Genomic DNA, 22,339 nt, shown 5'->3' on the forward strand with positions numbered 1-22,339 from the left:
AGCTTGAAGATATCAGTATAAAAATCTATCTACATCAATAACATATTCATTTCAAATCTAAATCATAACATAATTCAATTTCGACTTCAAAACTTAGTTTCTTGTCGGTTATTCTACCACGTATATGGATCTCGACTTCAAATACATGCTATTCCAGCATTTCAATAAATAAAGGTGTTGAAATTAGAAGACAATTGCGTCAAAAAGAAGCTCTCGATGCGAGTATTCCGAATATATAATTTGTTTTGCGTTCTAATAACGTTTCGAGGTGATTTTGTACGATATAAATCGGTTTTCAACTTTTACTCTAGGCTGAAATGAAAGAAATGTAATAACATTTCTCGATAAACTCATTCTTAATACATTACCTTTGGCGGTTTCGCGCTTGGGCAGTAATATCTCGCGCTCGAGCGCGAGATGTTCTGCCCGAGCGCAAAACCGCCAAAGGTAAGCTGATAATAATGATTTTATCGAGAAAGGTTATTACATTTCTAGATGTTCTGTCCTCCGGCTGTTCCTTATGCCGCGTTCGGGCGGTAAGATCTCACGCTCGGGTCCGAATTAACCAAAGTGGTCAACATACAATTTGTAAGTATATGTCTTATCTTTCATTTGTCACCAACCTCACTAAATTTGAATATCAGACGCGAGAGTTATGTTCATTCTCCCAACATGTGTCAGTGTAGGAACTGAAATGCACACGTTATACTTCAGACTGATTTTGCCCTATTTCCAGATGGATTTGGACAAAACTCAAAACATAAAAACTTTAGTACTATGTATTAGTTTTCTAATGAAATTGATCTCATTTCATTTGGACTAATACTCAGATAATTATGCTAGAAACCGTAAAATGTGTCACTTTTCTATTGCAGTTTAGCATATTATCCAAATACAATTTAATTACTACTACAATCATTCATTAGCAAAACATATTTTCTCTAACAACATAAGAATCTCATAAAATTATCGATAATCAAAGTTTGATTTACTATAATACGATGCATGGTTGTAATGCCCGATATTTTATTATTGTAATCTGAAATGATTAATTGATAATTGATGTGATTATAGACGGAAAAGATCAGATTGGGGAAGCTAAAAGAAGACATGTTATGTGCGAGGACTTAACCTCTCGCGCATATGCGCGACCAAGCAGGGCACATATGCGCGAGGCAGGTAGAGAACCTCGCGCATATGCGCGAGCATGACAGAGAACCTCGCGCATATGCGCGAAGAGAGGATGTGCATATGCGCGAGCTGAGGAAATGAAGAATGCCGAGACAGAGTGTCTCGCGCATATACGCCGGAGGAGGTCGCGCATATGCGCAAGACGTGCTTGAATACTGAGCCACGTTTCTTTGGACATGCATGATATATATATAGAAAATAACTTCATTCCTCAGAATTGAAGAAAGAATCGAGAGAACCTCAGGGAAAGCTTCAAGGTCTTAAATCATAGATTTGTGATTTGTGTAAGATCCAACCGTCTGATTTTCGATCCAAACATAATTCCGTGTTCCTCTCGTCAAGAACTTCAAGAAGAGGTAAATTTTATTGATTTCTAGCATGGTTCGAAATTCATGTGTTGGAAGAATTATGGTTCGCTTATTATTTGGTGTTCCTAATATTGTTGTCATTGTATAATTGAAATCAGATCGAAGAACGGATACCGTATGAAATTGTTATCATTTTCAGATTGAATTTGATTGAGATTATACAGATTTGGTATCAGATTGTGTTTATAGATTGATTATGAGTTATGATTTGTATCTGCTGATATTGTATTGTTGGGTATATCAAGATTGTACTGTTATGCCGTCGAAACAGAATTAGATTGAGTTCCGATTATATACAGTATTGATTGAGTTGTATATTTATATTGTACTTCTCAATAATGTCATTACCAGATTGAGTATTGACGACTTCGAAGAACGATCAGAACTAGATTGATATTGATTTCATTGATCAGACTGATCTACGAAAAGAAATGTATAAATCAATATCGAACCGGGAAGATACGACTCGAGTTAGATCCGACTTGAGTTTACCAAAAAAACCACATACTTAATTTATTGCATTGATGTTTGCAATTCATGAGATTGATATGCTTAGTCTATTGATTTATAGTAAAGCATGTATAGAGTTCGGGCAGATGTGCCTAGTCTTTGGCAGAGCCGCCAAGACACTGGACTTTTGGTGCATCGATGTTGCTTAGGAGTAGATCGACTTCTATCGCTGAGATTCGATACAGAATGCCAAAGTCTGAGTTCGATCGGGATCCCTAGATTAGAGAAGAGTCGAGTCTGAGATTATGAGTCAGAGTTTGATTTACAGTTTTATATCGATTAATGTCTTTCAGATTTTGATACATATTATTGATATCTATTTATATGATTGCATGTATACGTTGTTTATATTGGGAATATATTTCTCACCAGAGTTATCCGGCTGTTGTTGTGTTTGTATGTGTGCATGACAACAGGTGGGACAGGATCAGGGTCAAGAAGAGGATGAGAGATCAAGTTTAGCGTGGAGATCCGGACTTAGAAGTAGAATTGGCTTTCAACACTTGATGTATAGTGGTTGAACCTTAGTTTGAAATAAATGTACTTTGTACAAGACTTGTACTTTACTTTTGATGTTTATATCAGACTGATTATCATATGTTCCGCACATGCATTTTTTTTTAAAAAAAATTTAGACCCAGATTAATTAATTGATCCTAATGTTGATTAAGAAGACGAATTAGGTTCGGGTCTCCACAACGGTCCTTACAGAATTAGTTGTATCTCCATTCCATTTCTTGTAAATTCTATTGGAATTGCCATTTCCCTTCTGAAAGCTTTATAGATTAGATGATGCTTTCTGTTTCGTAGGCCAAGACTTCCTAAGAACTTTTCTACCTGTTCTGCAGAGAATCCCTGATATCTCTGAAGACTAGGATTTTCTCTCATGATCCTTTGGACCATGTTATTAGATATCAGGGATTCTTCATGTGTCTCTTTTCTCTCATGATCCTTTGGACCATGTTATTGAATATCAGGGATAAGAGACACATGAAGATTCATTTGAACCGTTGCCTGTCTAAAGAAACCAGACAAATCTTCATGTGTCTCTTGTCGAAACATCTCGTCTTCAGTCAGATTCCGATTCAGTTCCATCGGATTATTCCTGACTTAAAACTTCTTCTTCTTCATATATACTTTCGTATGAGACAATATCCTCAAACCGGTATACTTGAATAAGATCCTTGTAATAAATTGCTTCTTCAATATCCGGGGTTAGATCAAAGCATTTTATTCATCTTTTTTCATTTTCTTGACAGTTGGTCGAAATATGACCTCTTGCTCCACATGTCTAGCAATTACAATCTTTAAAACTTTCATTAGCTCGAGTGTGAGCTCTTTTGAAAGGTTTTTTTGTAGGTGTTCTCCTTGTGTTTCGAAATGTACTCGATGTTTGAGATGATATCTTACTTCTTGATGGTGCACTTCTTTGTCCAGATTTGTAAGATCTGGCTTTCTGTCTAGATCATATTGTTCTTGGTCTCCAATAGCTTCTTCCACTTCTGGCGTAAGGATGAGATCTAAAATTCTTCCTTTTCTGCCTTTGTGGTTTACTTCCAATTATTGTTGGAAGATTATTTTCTTTATAACACAAAGGAGTTCTTTTATTGATACCCCTTAAGCGTTTGTAATTCTTTTGTAATATTGCCATATGACACAATTCTGCCAATTTTTCTTTGAGAAAAGAGGCTCTTCGTGCCAACGTATCTGGATTGCCAGGGACATATTCCCTTATAAGCATTTCTCTCCAAGGACTCGGCATTTTGGCGAAGAAAAGCTGCATAGCTATATATTTTCTTCGACCCCTGAATTCCATCTATATTTAGTGAATAACATAATATATTCATCCACTAAACATATGTCATGTAATTCAAGGCTATACAGAGCTTGAGCATATTTCTTCATCTTCTCTGTATCTTGACTGTTAAAATAGTCTACCCCTATAAACTATGCTTTAAATAGGGTAGCCATTTTTCCATCTATCTCACTAAGAGATTCTCCAGCTAGGACTGACTCTTTAGTTTTTAATGAAGTCATACCCAAGAAATTTTAACTGATTCCATAAGACTCATTTCTAAAAATTTAATGAATCCTCATCTGTTGAGATCAAGTGTTCCTACAACGATTCTCATAGCAGATGTCCAGTCATCTATGAGATATTCTCTGTTTTTGAAATCTAGTACCTCAAGGTTAAGCATAACCCCATAAGGATGTATATGTTCTAAAACAGTTTTCCCGTAGGGTGTTTGATGCAAGGAAATTTGATTTCTCCTTGTCCTTGTTCACGCTGGGTGTGATTATCCACCAGTATGGAAATCGGGTTGAGATTCTCTTATATTTATATTCTGAGATCCACACTTTCCCTTGGTGGTTCCTGAGAAGATGACCAGGTTATAGAAGGTTGTTCACCTCCCGTTGGGTTCATCTTCAGACCTACGACCTTGAGATTTGAAAATGATTTTGCAAGTTTTTGTAGATCCTCGAGACCAATCCTTTCTAAAGTTTTCATCAGATTAATTTCTTTTCTGAGACAGATTTAATTAGATTGATCATTTTTTCTTCTTCAGTCAAAGGTTTTGACACTACTTTGGTCTTCCCTTGTTGATGTAACAAGGGTTCAGTACCAAAGGATGGTGGTAACCTTCCTTCTGAAGTTCTCTTACTAGAACTTGATTGTTGTTCTAGGATTTGAATTCTTGTTCGTATATTCTTTAATATTCCAAGAATTTATTCCTGGTTTTCAAGGATTTTCTCCACAATTTGTGGTACATAATACAACATATTGCCATAATTTTGTACCGTTTTTTGAATTTCTCTAAGATTTTCGGAGAGTTTAGAGGAATCCGGTATTATTTCTAAGAACCTGTTATTTTGAATCATAAGTTTTCCTTAGGATTCTGATAAGTTCCTTCTTGATATCTAACATTGGTTAGATCTTCCTGTTTCAAATATTCCGGAGTTCTGGAATAAATCCTGTAAATAATTAATCTCAAACCTGGGTTCGGATTCATTAATCGAGAAAATTTCCCTCCTCAAACATTTAATTACTCATAATAATAAATTTTTATATTTGAATAATTTACCTAGGTTCTGATACCATTTCTAACAGGAAAATCAATCACTTGAATATAAGGGTGTTTTTGTCACTTTTTTGATTTTTAGGGAGTTTGGACAAAGTGTTTGAGGTGTAGGGAGTTAGGATAAACTTAAGTTTGAGTTTGAGGATTTAAAGCCAATTTTCTCAATATATAATTTGGTCAATAAAATTTTTAATTTTCTTTTAATGATTTTATCGTTTGTAAAACAACAGTCACATTTATAAGACGTTATTACTAGCGCTATTCAAATAAATGATTGGACACTCATGTTGTCTGTGTTATAATACATGGATATCATATATTGAACATATTTTGTTTTTCAAAATTTTGATTTTGTTATGATATTTACAAAATTAAATATGATATAAAAGTTGATAAAATAATTTTTCTATAAAATGTAAAAATTCAAGCAAAATCCATTATGGAAGTTAGTTTTGAAATTAAAAAGAATTTCACCAAAAGTCAGTAGTGTTGGGATCTCTCTTAATTAATTGTATAAATATATATAATTTTTTTTTGTGTTAAATAATTTTTATTATTTTAATTTTAATTTTTTTTATAAGAACACTTTTATGTAGATATACAGATAAATAAACCCTGTAGTTTTATAAACTTGCAAAACTGATTATATTTATTAAGGTATTTTTGTGTTTGATAATTTTTATTATTTCTAAATTTATTTGTTTTACATATATGTAGATATACAGATAAATAAACTCTGTAGTTTTATAAACTTGCAAAACTGATTATATTTATTAAGGTATTTTTGTGTTTGATAATTTTTATTATTTCTAAATTTATTTGTTTTACAATAATTATGATAGTTTAAATATTTAATAGTCTATATAAAATTTTTAAAAATTTTACAAATTTCGAAAAAGTTTATAAAATCTTTTGTTTCTAATAATCCATGGCGGCGCCGGCAAACCCGCTGTAAGGCTTGTTCCCTCCCCGGGCTATTTTATTTTTTAACCAAAGGTTGTTATTTTTTAACCAAAGGTTGACTTGGTCTATTTTCCCAAATATCTCTTCCCTCAACGGTGATTCGGCTGACGAAACTTTCTTTTGTAGGTTAACTACTGTTTCTCCTTTCAAATTCTTCAAAATGGATTTGGAATCGATTTACGAAATTTCGCAAGTCGCCAACTTCATCCACTCCAATAATTTCACCAGAGTTGCTCTTCAGGTACCTTTACATCCTCTTATTTATTTCTCCACTCATACTATTCTATTTGTTTAATCATGAAGTGTGCAGTTGTTTTTTTATTGCTTCAATATTATATTAATGTTTTCTATTTGAATTCTTACGAATCTTGTTGATGTAAAAGTTCCCAGATGAGCTACTGAAAGATTCAACGATGGTCGTGAAAGCTCTGCGCCAGGAATTGGATGCTTCTGTCAAGTTGTATGTGATGGCTGATACGACTTATGGCAGCTGCTGTATAGATGAAGTTGGAGCGGCTCATGTCAATGCTGAGTGTGTCGTTCATTTTGGTCATACATGCCTAAGCCCGTGAGTATAAACATGGTGCTATCATTCAAATTCAAATCATACACAGAAAAGCAGATTGTCTTCATATTTAATCATGGCCTGCATCCCGTGATATTGAGATCCTATAAAGATGCTATTTAATTTACTTAGAATGTCAATCATTATTCCAAATTTGTTTTTCGGCCACATATTGTGAATTTAGGAGACACTGTTCATCAAAGTGAAGAAGTTAAGGCGGTAGTACTCGAACAAGGCCAGTTTATGTTGTGGTCGATCTGAATTTCAGAGAAGAACTAGCCTGCCTATCAACAATTCAGGTGGTTTGGTTGATACTATAGGCCCTTCTGGTGTTTGAGATTGCGATTTACAGCTTGTTTTTTCATATACTCATACTCGCGTGCGTCTGCGTTAGTGTTAACGTGTCAAGTAAAAGTTTGCACTTTAAGAGGATAACGTTTAACAGCCAATTTTAGAACTGAGGATTTAGGTACACGGGCCTGAGTAATGGGTATAATATTATTCTGGATAGTATATGTCTGACTGATTCAACAGAAAATTTTCAAGTGCAGAAATTTTGGTCCTGTAGAATTTCAGTCATGATCTTTTGAAGAGAACATTGTGTAATCTTCTTCTTCTTCATTCATGATTTCAGGACATCGACTCTTCCTGCACTGTTCATTTTTGGAAAATCCTCAATCAATGCTTCTAACAGTGTGGGGAACTTGCTTGTTTGCGGGTTGAAAAGTGGCAAGCCTGTATTGGTATGATCATGTTTTGCTTCCTTGTGCCAATATTAAGTTTTGGTGCTAAATTAGCAAAAAAGAAAATTGCATTTGATGTTGAACTAGTCATTTGAAAACAGTCAAATACGTCAATGCAATCAGTTTGTTGGTTGTGCAACTCTGTTATTTAACAACCGAGCCCATATCTTTGTAACTCACGGCGATCTATTTGATACCGTGTTTTTAGTTTTTACTACATGGAAATAGTTTATGGTCTAGTGATGGCCCAACATAGTGTAGAAGTAAGGTGAGCTGAGGACCTCGATCTGCCTTTATACCATATAGAATTTATGTTAAACTAAGCAATTATAAAACAAAAACAAAACTCGAGGGATTTAGGTATATAAAATGATTAATTTACTTTAAATTTTCATTTACTTGGGGGATTTAGGTGGACATACAACAATTTTTTTCAGCATGCCATTTTTTTCTTTTTCTTCTTTACAGATTTTCTCATCGGAGTTTCAATTCTTGGTGTGGTATTTCATCCACTACAACTGCTTTTCAGCTAAAGTTACTCAATTAAGAAAGGAATAACATTTATTCGCTCTCCGATACTGAAAAAATTGGAAGCAGTGAAGCACCCTTCTACTTTGTGACTGACATAAGTATTAATGCCGACAGACTTTCTTTGATCATCATGCTTCAGTTTCGCATTTCTCAAAAACTCAATCTAGAGATGTTCATACCCACATATTCCTCCATATTTGTAAGGTTGCTTAGCAAATTGGTTGAGTTAGGCCTGAGATAAAGTTTGATTTAGTAATGCTAAGTCTCATCTGTGTTTATCGGTTAATAGCTATTAGTGGCTTACCTACTGTATAAGCAGGTTCTTTTTGGACTGGAATACGCGCATGCGATACCGGAAGTTAAAGAAGCATTGGCAGCTGATGTATCGAGTTTAAATGGAGAATTCCTTTTCGCTGATGCAAGGTGTTCTATTATAAGCCCATCTGAAGCTTCTGGACCACAAAATCAATTTGGATTAAGTTATAACCAAGTGGCTGGTGAATGCTTTTCTAAAGGAGCCGTCCTGGATTATACTATGGGAGGCTTGAGCTGGAGATTGCCAGAAGGACGGAAAATGGAGGATTATTTGCTCTTCTGGATTGGGTTGAACAATCCAGCATTTACAAATGTCTTACTTGCATTCAATAGCTGTGAAACAGGTCAGTGTCCACACCAGCTTATGTATATATAGAGGTTCTGAATTTTTCTCCATTCTGTGTTTCTGTGAATTTTTTTAATTATGGTGTTCACCGTTTTCCCTGGGTTTAATCCGACTTCTTTATAGAAGTGATTGTGCATTTGACTTTTACCCACTTGACTTAATAAATGATCGTTGGTATTACACCTAGGACTGTAAACTCTCATCAGTTCATAAATCTACTGAAAATTCTGCGTTATTTTGAATTTTTTATTTGGCCTAGTATTTTTGAGAAAATTTTAATGGAATTCAACTGCATACAGTACTGACATATCCATTCTATCATGTATTTTATGTTGTGTTGTGTTTAGTCAAAATATTTTCACATGTACATCATTGATTGGAGAAGAGGAAAGTAGCAAAAAGAAGCCTGATAGTGTTCTATTTTGATTAACACCTCATTAAAATGCACGGGTCATTATGTTGACGACAGGAATTTCATTAGGATGATGAAGAATGTAATATAATTTGAAGACCATGCTTTTATAATTGCACAGTTCAGAAGTGCATGATACCTGCTTTACATGTCAAACCTGCTTTACATTTGTCAATGAGAGGGCGTCCAAAAGAAATTTATCATTAACTAATTGAAAACTTAGCTAAGTTACGTTTGATGAGGTTTATATGATTGTAGTTACTATAAAAAGAATGATGTAGTTTCTGGGTACGTGTCTTCTTTCCAGTCATAGTATAGACATGCAAGCCAGGTCCAGTGGGCAAATGAAACATGCCGTTAAGCCAATGGATAAAGAGGAAGTGGTTAAGATTGAGTTTAAGATGTTTTCATTAAAGTTGGTTAACAGAGGCTCTTCGATTCGGTGGTTTGAAAGAACAAGGAATGCGAGTTATTTACTGGACTTAGATCGAGACGAGGCTTGTTGGTTCAGTTCAAAACTCAGGAATTTCATTCACAATCCCCATTCATGCATGGATTTTTACCGGTATAGGGGCCGAAATGCGATAATCATCATACAACGATTTTTCAACATGAGAGGCCGATTCCTAGAGATTTCAAGATTTAATATGATGGGAAAGAAACAGATTGTCACTGTGCCAAGCGTTTTAAAGTCTCAAGGGTGGATAAGGATATCAGACATCCTCATTAAGCTATTGTCAGGGAATTCTCAGAGGCTGGACCAAACTTCTTTTGATCATGGAAGAGCCCCAATCATAATTACACGCACTCAACAGCCAAATAAGAATGAAGAATGGGCTTACCGCCGAGGATTGAAGAAGATCACGGAGGCCAGTGGCAGGAAAAGAATAGAAAGAAACTGGAATGAAGCCCTTATTCTCACTAAAGGAAGGGTTAACGTATCGTGGGAGCAGATTGAAATGGTATTAGGCAAAGACGTCAAAAGGAGGATCGAATTACATCCGTTTCAAGCTAACAAAGCAGTTTGGTGGCCTGCATACCCGAAGGAATTTTCTTATTATCTTAACTTGAAAAGAGGATTTTTCGACTATGGAGTGGCTTTAGATTTTGAGGAATGGAGGCCAAATATCAACTCAGCGGATACGGTTTACAAGTGTTGCAACAACTGGATTAGGATTTTTGGATTACCATGGAACTTATGGTCGCATGATAACTTCAAAGCGATCGGGGTTCAATGTGGGGGTTTGGTGGAGGTAAGCGACGATACGATACTTTTCCGAGACTTAGGGGCAGCCAAGATAAAGGTTAAAGGAACAAAAGATGGATTTATCCATAATAGAATGATGATACTCTTAAACGGGGAAAATACGGAACTTACAATTAGCGTTGAATCCTTCGATCTAGAGGCTTACGAGATTTGCGAAAAACAAACTTACGCCCAAGTCGTGGTTAATGGCAAGCGGATTGTGGCAGGGTGGGGAAACTCAAATATTTGCAAAAACATTGAAGATAATGGGGAGTCCACATATTGTCACAAGGAAAGGAACGAAGACGTGCGGGGTCTACGAACAGAGTAGAAGAAGGGACATCATAAAAGAGCTTGCCGGCAGTCCAACCAATGGGAAGAAAGGTGGAAAAAATGTTACAAAGAATTTCACCAAAACAAATCGAGGAGTCCAGAAGATCTCCCATCCATTCTATATCCAACATAGAAAATGAGGACAGGGACAAAAGAAAAGGTGATACTTGACCAAATACTTTATTGCATACTTACAGACAGAGTTACTGCAGAAGAAGTAACAAAGCTAACGAGGATACGAAACTTACTGAAGACAGAGAAAGGTTGAAGGCTGATGAATTGAACATGGAGGATTTAAGTAAGACAGGGGAAATCGATCTGGATGACAATGAAGAACTACATTTCGATGAACCAGATGACGACCTATTGGACGATGGGTTTTACTCTACAGAGTCTGGTATCCAAATATCTTGTCAGTCGGAGCCTTTGGCAAATAACGATACAGATGAAGTGGACATTAAGGGGCTGTTCTCACAAGAGGAAGAAATTCTGCCCAACAAAGAGCCTCCTATTCTTGAAAACACTAATCCTTTAGTGGGCAAGGTACTTTCTTGTTTCCATTCATCGAGTCTTAATCATTCATTCAAACTTCATTCTATCCTACCTGCATCTTTCTCCGTTCTGGGGCTGTCTAGTGGGTTATTAGGAGGGGTGCAATCAAGAGAACATGACAAGCCGGGTTCCGAGAGAGAAACTTCCGTAGGGAATGAATTGGAGGTAAATTTAAATGCCATAAGGAAAATTCAGGACGTGGGTTCTAAATCTACAACTAAGGAAGAACTCAGCAAGTCAACGGGGGATCAATTATGAGGAAGGATCGACTTTGAAGGGATCGAATAGGTTGATATGAAGCTTTGCTTTTGGAATATTAGGGGGGAGGGTCGGCGAAAAGTAGGGAAGTAGTACGTACGGTTATACGTAAGGAAAATCCTGACATTGTTGTGGTGTTAGAGACTAAGAACATTGCAGTGGATCGTCGCTTTGTTGCAAGTTTATGGAAATCAAGATTCGTTGATTGGGTGAGTTTACCAGCGGAAGGAAGATCAGGAGGTGTTCTAGTGATGTGGGAACCAAGAGTGGTCTTGGTAAGTGACAATCTGATTGGGAATTTTTCGGTGTCTATTGAAATCCAGTGGAAAGAAGAGACTAAATGGTGGTTCTCAGCCGTTTACGGCCCATGCAAGCCAAGGGATAGAGATTTATTTTGGGATGAACTAGCAGGTTTGTACTCCATTTGTGGGGACAAGTGTTGCGCCGGAGGAGACTTTAACGTGGTTAGAAACTTGAGCGAAAAGATGAATATCACCTCTTATACCACAAGTATGTACTGCTTTGATAATCTGATCGAGGAATTGGGTCTACACGACCCTCCTTTACTAAATGCAAAGTTCACTTGGTCAAACTTCAGGGCCAACCCGATATGTTGCAGATTAGACAGATTCTTTATCTCAGGGGGTTGGAAGGACATTTTCCCCACGTTCAGACAGACGGTGCTGCCAAGAATTACTTCGGATCATTACCCGATTGTATTGGACACTACGAAGTTGAAATAGGGTCCAACTCCGTTCAGATTCAAGAATGTTTGGTTGTTGCACAATAAGTTTAAAGCGTCAGTCGCAACATGGTGAAACAGTGGGAACACTTGGGGTTTTACTTTGGCTTTCTATCAAAAGAATTGGGATACGATTAAAGCTAATCTTATGAAAGTTTTTGCTGAACTCTTTGAGGGAGGAATTGTTAATGGAATTACGAATGAAACTTACATTTGCCTTATTCCAAGAGTGTTTTCCTCATCTTTTTCTTCTCTCATCGTCCATTAATAAACCGATTAACCATTTCTATTCCGTCATTGTTATTTAAGTTAATTCTATCATTCAGTGGGTTGTGCGGTTCAGAAGAGGGTTAAACAACATCGAGTTGGGAGAGTACACCATTCTTTCAGGGGTTTTAGACTCAGTAAGGTTGTGTGGGGGTACGGTGGACGTTCGGGTTTGGTTAGGGGAGTCCTCTGGTGTTTTTTCTGTTACTTCTCTTTACTCTTTTTTCTTTCCGATTAATCTTCCTTTTTTCCCCTACTTCTCTAACATCTGGCTAGTACCAATCCCACATAAGGATAAGGTTTTTTCTTGGATAATGGCTATGGGGAAATTGCAGACTTGTGACAATTTACAAAAACGACGGCCGGGCCATGTAATAAGTCCTCAATGGTGTAACTTGTGCAAGGAAAATGAGGAAAATCAAGATCATCTTATGTTACACTGTTCTTTTACGAGTCGTATTTGGATCAAAGTTATGAAACACTGGGCTTCGAGTGGATTTTTCCAAGCAGATCGAAAGACATGTTTCTCATGGAGCCGGGATTTCTCAATGGGAAGGGCTTTAGGAATTTTTGGTGCATCATTGTTAATTGTATTTTTTGGTCGACATGGATGGAGCGCAACAATCGAATTTTCAATGTCAAAGAAGACTCGTTGGAGGAAGTATGGGAGAAGATCAGATTCAGAGTAGCGAGTTGAACGATTAACATAACACAGTTTCAGCATCTGCTCATATCGGACCTAGTTAGGGATTGGTGCTTTATTTGCTACTGAAGAGTTTGTAGTTTATTGATTGCAGTGGTGTATTGTGGATCGCTCATCCACTAGCTTTGTAATCCTAACTATTATTATAATAAAACCATAGTTTTCAATAAAAAAAATTACCGGAAAAACTGAAGAAAATATTAGGTCGTGGATTTCAATTTTTTAAATGTTTTTTAAAAATGAAGAAAATATGAAGAAGTGGATTTCTGTTTTTTTTTGTAAATTCATTTGAAGAGTAGTGGAAATTCCAAAGGATTACACCTGAATTTATGAACAGTGTGAAGTTTTTTCAATAAATTTGAAAAACCACGTGGCATCTGATGGTGATGATTTTCATTATATTGTAGTCTATATTTCCATGGCAATGGGAGCATTTTTCTCTTCCACCTTCCCCACTTTCATTCTATCGACCTATTCATAGCATGACAGACATTTTCCAATAACACTGTACTCTGAAAGATGAGGTTCCCATGTTCAAATGAGAATGCTAGGTATGTGCTATGTTTCTTGGAGGCTGGTAAATCCTGTGGATGAGGAACATTAGCATTCATATTTCACACTATGAGATGGTTACAAGATACATGAAATTATACTGATCTTTGAAATATTGAATTGATTTAAAAAATGATGTATAGGTGTTTAATCACGTGATCTACTGCTCTGCAAAGACTTTATATGCTCTTTTCTCTGTTTTATGCATAGACTAATGGCTCATTATAGTTCGGTCGTTTGTTTTTTGCTCAGGCCAAGTTTCATTTATGTTATATTTTGGTCTGTTCTTGTGTTAGTGTCCATCTCACTTCTCAAGTGTTAAGAGATGTGGTTTTCACTGAAGATTTTCACAAAATTAAGCGAAACCATTCAAATTTATTGTTGTTTCTCTAGTTGCCAGATTTTCTGTAGAAGGAATGGATCCCTAGGTTTTTGGGTCAGGTCGCTACAACATATTCTGGGAAGATTTGTTTCTTTCTTCTTGATTTGATTGTGATTTTCGGTCCATACGTGTACCTTGTTATAAGCCAGGCACAACTATTACACAATTTACTGGTGATAGCTATTAGTGTTTTAGATACTCTGAGATTTTTTGTCTTTGCCTATTAAAATCTAATACATATGTATTTATTCACTCACTTTGTCACAAGGTAGTGATATTTCTGATGATGCCTTGCTTTGTTTAGTCAGATATGCTGCGAATGAGGGTTGCTTGGTGACTGACTTATCTCAGGAGAAAAAACTTCTAAAGCGTAGGTATTTGTCAGCTGTTGCTTCACGTGTACTCGTATTTGTTCCTAAACTTGTTACCCATTTGTAAGTTGTAATGTTCTCTGCAGTCTGACACTTTAATCAACTTTGCAGATATTATCTAGTTGAGAAAGCAAAGGATGCCAACATGATCGGAATCCTGGTTGGAACACTTGGAGTCGGTATGTCTTAGAGTAGAATCTTTGCTTATACTACAGGGATGCTCCAATTATGATTGGTTCATCTTGAACTGATTACACTAGCATGTGCTCTCTGCCCACTGTCCGTGAGGGGCATATTAAGCTGCTTGATAGGCTAATTTCCAAGATTTCTTAATAATAGCCTTTTTTTGTTATGGGATATTCATGTATCTCACACCTATATGAAAAAAGTAGGAACCGTCCGTAGATTCTAGAAATATTGATCCTCTTGGACCATTAACCAAAAAATCTATCACTGTTCTATTTTTTCCATCGGTCCAATCCATCAGGCAATAACATGCACTCTTTTTTGCATAGTCTTCCTGGTGGTCTTTCAGATTTTTTCGTATGCTCCATTTCTTTCTTTAAATAAGTTGGCCCAACTTCATGATAGGTTGACGGCTTCCAATCTTAAGTACAATAAGTCACAGCTTCTCAAAATTCCTTAAAGCTATCATAATTTACATCACTGAATGGAGTACTTGCATCATATTAGTGGTTAGTGATAAGTCGGGTATGTCGGAGAGCAAATTCCACATGGGTGATAACAACAGTGGGGGGATGAGGATATTGTCCGAACATGACAGAGGTAATGGATGCTTGGAGATGATGGGAGTACAAAGGGTGGAAGTGGGGGTTGGATTGCATTCGGTTGGAATAAGTGCAAGGGAAGATAAGAAGTTTAGATGAAGATTCTATCTTGGAATATAAGAGGAGGAGGTTCGGCAACGTGGAGGGGATTCATTCGAGATATGTTACGCAAGGAGAAGCCAGACTTAGTTATTCTACAAGAAACAAAAAAAGAAGTTGTGGGCAGAAGTTTTATATCCAGTGTATGGAAATCAAGGTTCGTTGAATGGATTCATCTACCTTCAATTGGCAGATCAGGTGGTATTTTGGTTATGTGGGATCCAAGAGTAGTAACCATCAAAGACAATTTGATTGGGGAATTCACGGTTTCAGTTTGTATAGAAAAGGAGAAAGACATAGAAAGTTGGTGGTTTACTGCAGTATATGGCCCATGCAAAATACGATTGAGAAATATGTTCTGGGATGAATTGGCGGGTTTGCGAGTCCTATGTGGGGAGAGGTGGTGTTTGGGAGAGGATTTCAATGTTGTGAGATCTCTGACCGAGAAAATGAACAGTCACTCACAGATAACAAGTATGAATTGCTTTGATATGTTGGTACAGGAATTGGAATTGTATGATCTCCCATTATTGAATGCCAAATTTACATGGTCAAATCTGAGGGCTACACCAATCTGCAGCAGACTAGACAGATTCTTGTTTTTGGGAGGGTGGATGGAGTTATTTCCATACCATAGGCAATCTGTTTTGCCTCGAATAACATCGGATCATTTTCCAATTGTTTTGGAGACACAAAAAATCAAATGGGGGCCGAGTCCATTCAGATTCGAGAACATGTTGTTGAAACAAAAGAGTTTTAAGGAAAATTTAAGAAGATAGTGGAATTGGTCACAACAGCAAGGTTGAGAGGGATATAAATTCATGAGAAAACTCAAGTCTGTTAAGGAAGAGATAAAATCTTGGAATGCCGAGGTGTTTGGGAAGACGAAGATGAGGGAGGCAGAATTGAAAAACAGAATTATTACATTGGATGAGATGGAGAGTGACGGGTTGGGGAATGCAGATGCGATGAATGAAAAAATACTTATCAAATGGGAGATGGAAGAATTAATGTGTCGACGAAACAGAATGTTATATCAAAAAGCAAAGATAAAATGGCTACAAGAAGAAGATCACAACACCAAATTCTTCCACTCTTTGCTTAATCACCGAAGGAGCAAAGGGATAATTAGTAGATTGGAAAAGGATGATGGAGTGGTTATAGAGGATGAAAGTCAAATAATTAAAGCCATTGTCGATTACTTCCAACAGCTATACAGTAAAAGAGAGGTGAGAAGATTTGGGATTGAAGGTGTAGAATGGAGGACTATCGATGTCGAAATGAGGACAGAACTTGAACAACCATTTCTCGAGGATGAGGTTAAGAAAGTTGTTTTTGAATGTGACAGATGCAAAGCACCGGGGCCTGACGGTTATACTTTGGCATTTTATCAAGATTGTTGGGATGTGGTCAAAGGGGAGTTGATGAAGGTTTTTGAGGAATTTTACGAAGGAGGGGTCATAAACGGAATAACTAATGAGTCGTACATATGCTTGATACCAAAGAAACATGACTCATTAAAGGTCAAAGATTTCAGACCCATTGGTCTCACAACGAGCTTATACAAGATAATTGCAAAAGTGTTGGCTACAAGGATGAAAAAAGTTTTGTCAAATACATTGTCCGAATCTCAAAATGCATTCATTGAAGGAAAACAAATTTTGGACTGTTCTTTGATTGTTAATGAGCTGGTGGAAGAAGGAAAGAAGAAAAAAAAAGGGATGGATCTTGAAAATTGATTTCGAAAAAGCATATGACAATGTGGAATGGGATTTCTTGGACTTCGTCTTAGGGAAAAAGGATTTCGGAGAGAGATGGAGAAGATGGATAAGAGGATGCGTATCAAATGTTTCATTTTCAATCATGATAAATGGGAGACCGAGGGGGAAATTTAAAGCGAATAGAGGGCTTCGACAGGGAGATCCTTTATCTCCATTCTTGTTCAATATGGTAGTCGATGTCTTGGGAAGTTTGATTGATAAAGCAAAAGAGAAAAAATTAATACAAGGGTTTGAAGTGGGCAGAGAAAAGGTGGAAGTATCACATATACAGTTTGCGGATGACACACTGTTTTTCGTTCAAAAAAAGGCTCATTTAAACTTTTTGGTGAAAATCTTGATGTTGTTTTGTGATATGTCAGGACTTAGGATCAATTGGGATAAGAGTGCTTTGTTGGGTTTATGTCAAGATGATGTTGAAGAGGAGGAGCTGGCACAGAGGATTGGTTGTCGTACGTATCAATGGCCAATCACATACTTGGGAGTTCCTTTAGGGGGTAATCTCCTCTCAAAGTGTCTTTTTGGGAACCTATACTGATCAGGATTACTAGAAAATTGGCAACTTGGAAAAAGGCATTTTTATCCCTAGGGGAAGAGTAACATTGATTGCTGCGGTATTGAATGCTTTGCCTATATACTTTCTGTCACTTTTCAGGGTACCGAAAGGAGTAACGGGGAAGATGGAGAAGTCAATGAGGGATTTTCTGTGGGATGGAAATGAGGGTGAATCACATTGTCATATGGTTGGTTGGGAACAAGTTTGTAAACCAAAAGAAAGAGGTGGCTTAGGTATTGGTAACATTTGCGTGAGGAACAAAGCTCTTTTGGGAAAATGGTGGTGGAGGTTTAACGTTGAAAATGAGTCGTCGTGGAAAAGAATATTAAAGAGTAAATATGGGTTACAAGAAAACGGTTGGGATGCAGGGTTGGCTACGAATGTGACGTTTAGATGCCCGTGGAAATTCATCTCTAGATCTTACCCGACATATCACCGACTGCTGAGATTAGTGGTTAGAGGGGGTACAAAAATCAGGTTTTGGGAGGACATTTGGTGGGGGGATTTGGCGTTCCGGGATTTATTCCCATCTTTATATCGTATTAGTTCGGTTCGTAATTTGCCTATATCTTTTTTTGTTGCATTCGATACTGTGTCACATCAGCATTCATGGGATCTGCATTTCCGTAGGTCTCTCAGAGAGGAGGAGGTCGTTCAGTTGTCCTCGTTTTTAAACATTTTGGATAGGGTTAGTTTGGTCGAAGGAGTCGATGATTTTCGAGTGTGGGATGGGGATCTATCTGGGAAGTTCACAGTCAAGTCTTTTTTCCATTCATTCTTTTCCGTGAATATTTGTGTCCAAAATTTCGAATTTTACCATATCATTTGGAAAACTCCTATTCCTTCGAAGATTCAAATATTCTCGTGGACGGCAATTCTTGGAGAATTACCTACATCCGAGATGATGCAAAAGAGATGGCCTACCTGTGCTCTTTCTCCCTGTTGGTGCGTGTTGTGTCATAATGATTCGAAAACGCAAGATCATATGCTCATTCACTGTAAGCTTGCTAATGATTTGTGGTCTAGGGCTTTGGAAGAACTGAAATTTGTCTGGGTCATACCGAAAACAACACAAGATTTGTTTAGTGCGGATCTTGGACAGCTGGTCGGCAACAGAGGAAGAATTTTTTGGAGGGTGGTGATCCATGACATTTGTTGGGGTATATGGTTAGAGAGAAATAGAAGAATTTTTGAAGAACTGGAAGACAACGCAGAGGAGTGCTGAGAAAAAATCAAGATTAGGATAGCAAACTGGATTGGAAATATTAAAGAGTTTCAAAGTTTAACCATACTAGATCTTTTGAGAGATTGGAGTTATGTTTATTGCTAGGAGCATGATTTTATCTTTCTTGGTAGTGGACCACTAGTCCACTTCATGTGAAAGAAACAATCTTTCTTTATTAATAATATTAACAAGTTTCTTATCAAAAAAAAAAAAACATTCATTAACAAATAATGCAAAAACTAAACAAAAGGATTATATCAATCAAGTACAAACCACATTGAAGTGCACTTGATTAAAAAAAGCTGGACAGTGGACTAATTTGCACCCCTTTCATTTCCATTGAAGCTTTATTGTGACAACAGATCAGCTATTAATATTGCTCATAATCCAGTACAACATGACCTTACAAAACACATTGAAGTCGATGTACACTTTATTAAAGAAAAGCTGGACAGTGGACTAATTTGCACCCCCTTTTATTTCCACAAGAGAACAAATTGCAGGCATACTAACCAAAGGATTGGTTGGAACAGTCTTCCAGAGACTAGTTAGCAAGCTTAGAATGGGTGACATCCATTCCCCATCTTGAAGGGGGGTGTGGGAAAATCACTTTAAAATGAAAAAGGATTATATGTATGATTATAATTATTAAATCAATATATATCACAAATTTTGTGCGATTTCAGTTAGAGTAAATATTCTCTATGATTAAATCATTCTAATTTAGCTCTTAGTTAGGTGTATATACGCTAGGCGCTAGTCGGGCGCTAGACTAGCGACTAGAGCTTAGGCCGCCTACACGGGGACTAGGCGCCGCTGGCGGATTCCACTGTATCAAGACACTTGTAATGGTTTTTAGACTAAATTTCAACCCAAACTTTGTTAAAATCCAATCGACACCTGGTTCATTCCTCCTACTTCTGCTTAAGGTGGATCACAATAATAGTCAATGCAAAAGAAATCAAATTAAAGAAAAAAATTACTTTTAGGGTCTGCATCAATTTTCTCAAGGACTCTATACCATCATTGGGGCAGTAACCAACAATGTGGTGACCACCGACCCTTTATCACGTTTGAGTCTTCCTTTTCCTGTGTATCTGAAGATGTCTTCTTGTTATCTGTTGAATCATACCGCCACCTTCAAAATGTCATCCTAACTCGAATGTTGCATCAATATTTTTTTGTGTTCTTCTAATGTCTTATTTTGTGCATGATTCATTACTTCTTAGTTTAGATTTTTTAGTGTGAATTGTTGTTGCAGCTGGTTACCTTCACATGATTCATCATATGAAAGAACTGATTACAATGGCTGGAAAAAAAGCATATACTTTTGTTATGGGAAGACCAAACCCGTCAAAACTTGCCAATTTTCCTGAGGTAAATTTTTTTTAAGATGTGGGTTGTTGCTGGTATTTTAAACTTTCTGATGATAATACTAATGCTCAACATGTTCTGTGGCAGTGTGATGTTTTTATAAATGTCGCTTGTGCACAGACAGCTCTATTGGATAACAGGGAATTCTTTGCTCCTATAATTACTCCGTTTGAAGCTATGCTTGCTTTTGACAGGTTGTCAGTAACTCTACAACTTTGAATTTTATTCTTTCATGATTTTGAAATGCAAATTATTCTCTTAGTTGATGAGTGCGATGGAGAAACGTCAAAGATCTTTTTGTGATTTTATCCATATTTGTTCATGTCCCGCAACTAGCGGGAATGTACTTTGATGATGATGATTCATATTTGTTCATGTTAAAACCTTAGTCAGTTAGGTAGTAGCTGAATGGACGTAATCCCACTAGGGAAAAATTGCAAATATTAATTATTTGTGTGTGACGATGGGGGCACTGAAAGAAACCGAGAAGAATCTACGGGAAACGAGATTGGAAGTGCTATAACAAATAGAAAGGTACAGTGGTCGTAAGGCTCCACCTTTCTATTCACTTGCCACTTCATTGACACAAAGGCCTTTGACGGTAGGATTTCATGTTGGAAAATTTGACCGTGGACAGCTTAAGAATGCATTGTGGCCATGAGCAGTACATTGGGGGTTTCTTTATTAGACCAAAAGATGAAAATGAGAAAGGTGAAAGAGCCCATGGCCGGATTATAATTATTAGGGCAATCAGGGCTATGGAATTAAGTTTTGGTTTGGAGAAGGAAATTGGACGGGATGTGTATGTATTTTTCAATCTAAGCTATGGAAGTGTTGTTATGGGGTCGAACGGTCAAATAGTGCAAGCCTCTATCTATCGTCAACTCCACACAATGGAAGGCAAGGCAGAATAAGCCAAACAAGATCATAAAGAAGTTGTGGAGTAAGAATTAAGGGAGAGAAGAACTGCAGATGGCGAATTCAAATGGTGAGGGCTACTATTCAACTGAGTGGAAGCAATGAACCTCATCCTTGTTGGTAGTGTATTTTGTGGCCCCACAGGTACGGTTATCATAAACAGTATTATATTGGGCTAGTTGCATCACCTCTTGTAAAAAATAAAAAAAGAAAAAGAAAAACGCCCTATGTAAATTAATAGCATTTTAGGCTCCATATTTTTAAAAATCAAGCATAAAACCCCCACCAGAGGGGTCATAATTATCAAAGGTGCGCTGCGCCTAGGTGCAGCCAGGTGCACGATAGCCCAGGCGCACCTCTTCAATCAGGCGCACCTAAATCGCACGCCTCTGCCTAAGCGAGAAGAAATCCTAAGGCGCAGAAGGGTGCGCTTGAGCAAATTTGTCTCCACTTTAAAAATTAACTCAAGATCAAGTTGTTTTTAAGCCCAATTAGCAAAGCTATACATATTTAACTTTAAAAAACCCTGCATGCATGACTTTTCATCTCCCAAGACCCAAGTGCAGCGCTACTCCCCTTCAACGTTCAATCAAATTCAAGATTCAAGCCTCAAGCCTCAAGCTAAGTTCTAGCTTTCTAAGTTCTGCCATATACCTATTTTCATCTCCAAGTGCAGCGCTGCTCCCTGAATTCTGCTTTATACCTCTTCATCTCCCATAATGCTTTGTTGATGAAAATGACGTAGTGGACAAATTCCTGAACAATAACTGATAGAAGTTCCACAAACAAATTCAAAATCACATTGTAATGTTAAAAAGAATAACGAGGGAGCGAATCTGACAAAATTGAGGAAAGAATACAAACTATTGAAAGCTTTGTGGGTTGAGAAACCTTGCATGAGCTGTATATGAATATTTGTGGGTTGACAAATGGGCAACACCTGTAGAAAGATTGTTTGTACAGCATATTTGTTCAAAACAGTATGTGAGAAAGCAAAAATAAAAAATAAAAAATATCTGCAAAGCATTATAGACAGAAAGTTTCCCAAAGATCCAAGCTTGTTATAACAGTTTTACATTCTTCTTTTTACAGCTTATTTACCGATAAAAATGTCAAATGCGATTAAATTCGGTAAAGCGTAAGCTTCGTCTTGTGCCTCAGGTCACAAGGC

At 37.0% G+C, this 22,339-nt stretch overlaps 1 protein-coding gene across 1 annotated transcript in view; it reads left to right on the forward strand.

Moving 5' to 3' along the window:
- Nucleotides 1-6,036: 6,036 nt before the first annotated feature.
- LOC142531664 (uncharacterized) overlaps nucleotides 6,037-22,339 on the forward strand; it is a 35,196-nt gene continuing 18,893 nt past the window's right edge. The window contains exons 1-9 of the mRNA XM_075637886.1: nucleotides 6,037-6,100; nucleotides 6,239-6,353; nucleotides 6,496-6,680; nucleotides 7,312-7,420; nucleotides 8,271-8,610; nucleotides 14,364-14,433; nucleotides 14,542-14,609; nucleotides 20,138-20,253; nucleotides 20,338-20,444. Coding sequence (XP_075494001.1) covers nucleotides 6,078-6,100; nucleotides 6,239-6,353; nucleotides 6,496-6,680; nucleotides 7,312-7,420; nucleotides 8,271-8,610; nucleotides 14,364-14,433; nucleotides 14,542-14,609; nucleotides 20,138-20,253; nucleotides 20,338-20,444 — 1,133 coding nt within the window. The 5' untranslated portion in view covers nucleotides 6,037-6,077. The remainder of the gene's footprint in view (nucleotides 6,101-6,238; nucleotides 6,354-6,495; nucleotides 6,681-7,311; nucleotides 7,421-8,270; nucleotides 8,611-14,363; nucleotides 14,434-14,541; nucleotides 14,610-20,137; nucleotides 20,254-20,337; nucleotides 20,445-22,339) is intronic.

This window comes from Primulina tabacum, chromosome 17, assembly GCF_025594145.1.
Source record: "Primulina tabacum isolate GXHZ01 chromosome 17, ASM2559414v2, whole genome shotgun sequence".
In the NCBI taxonomy this organism is placed as follows: Eukaryota; Viridiplantae; Streptophyta; class Magnoliopsida; order Lamiales; family Gesneriaceae; genus Primulina; species Primulina tabacum.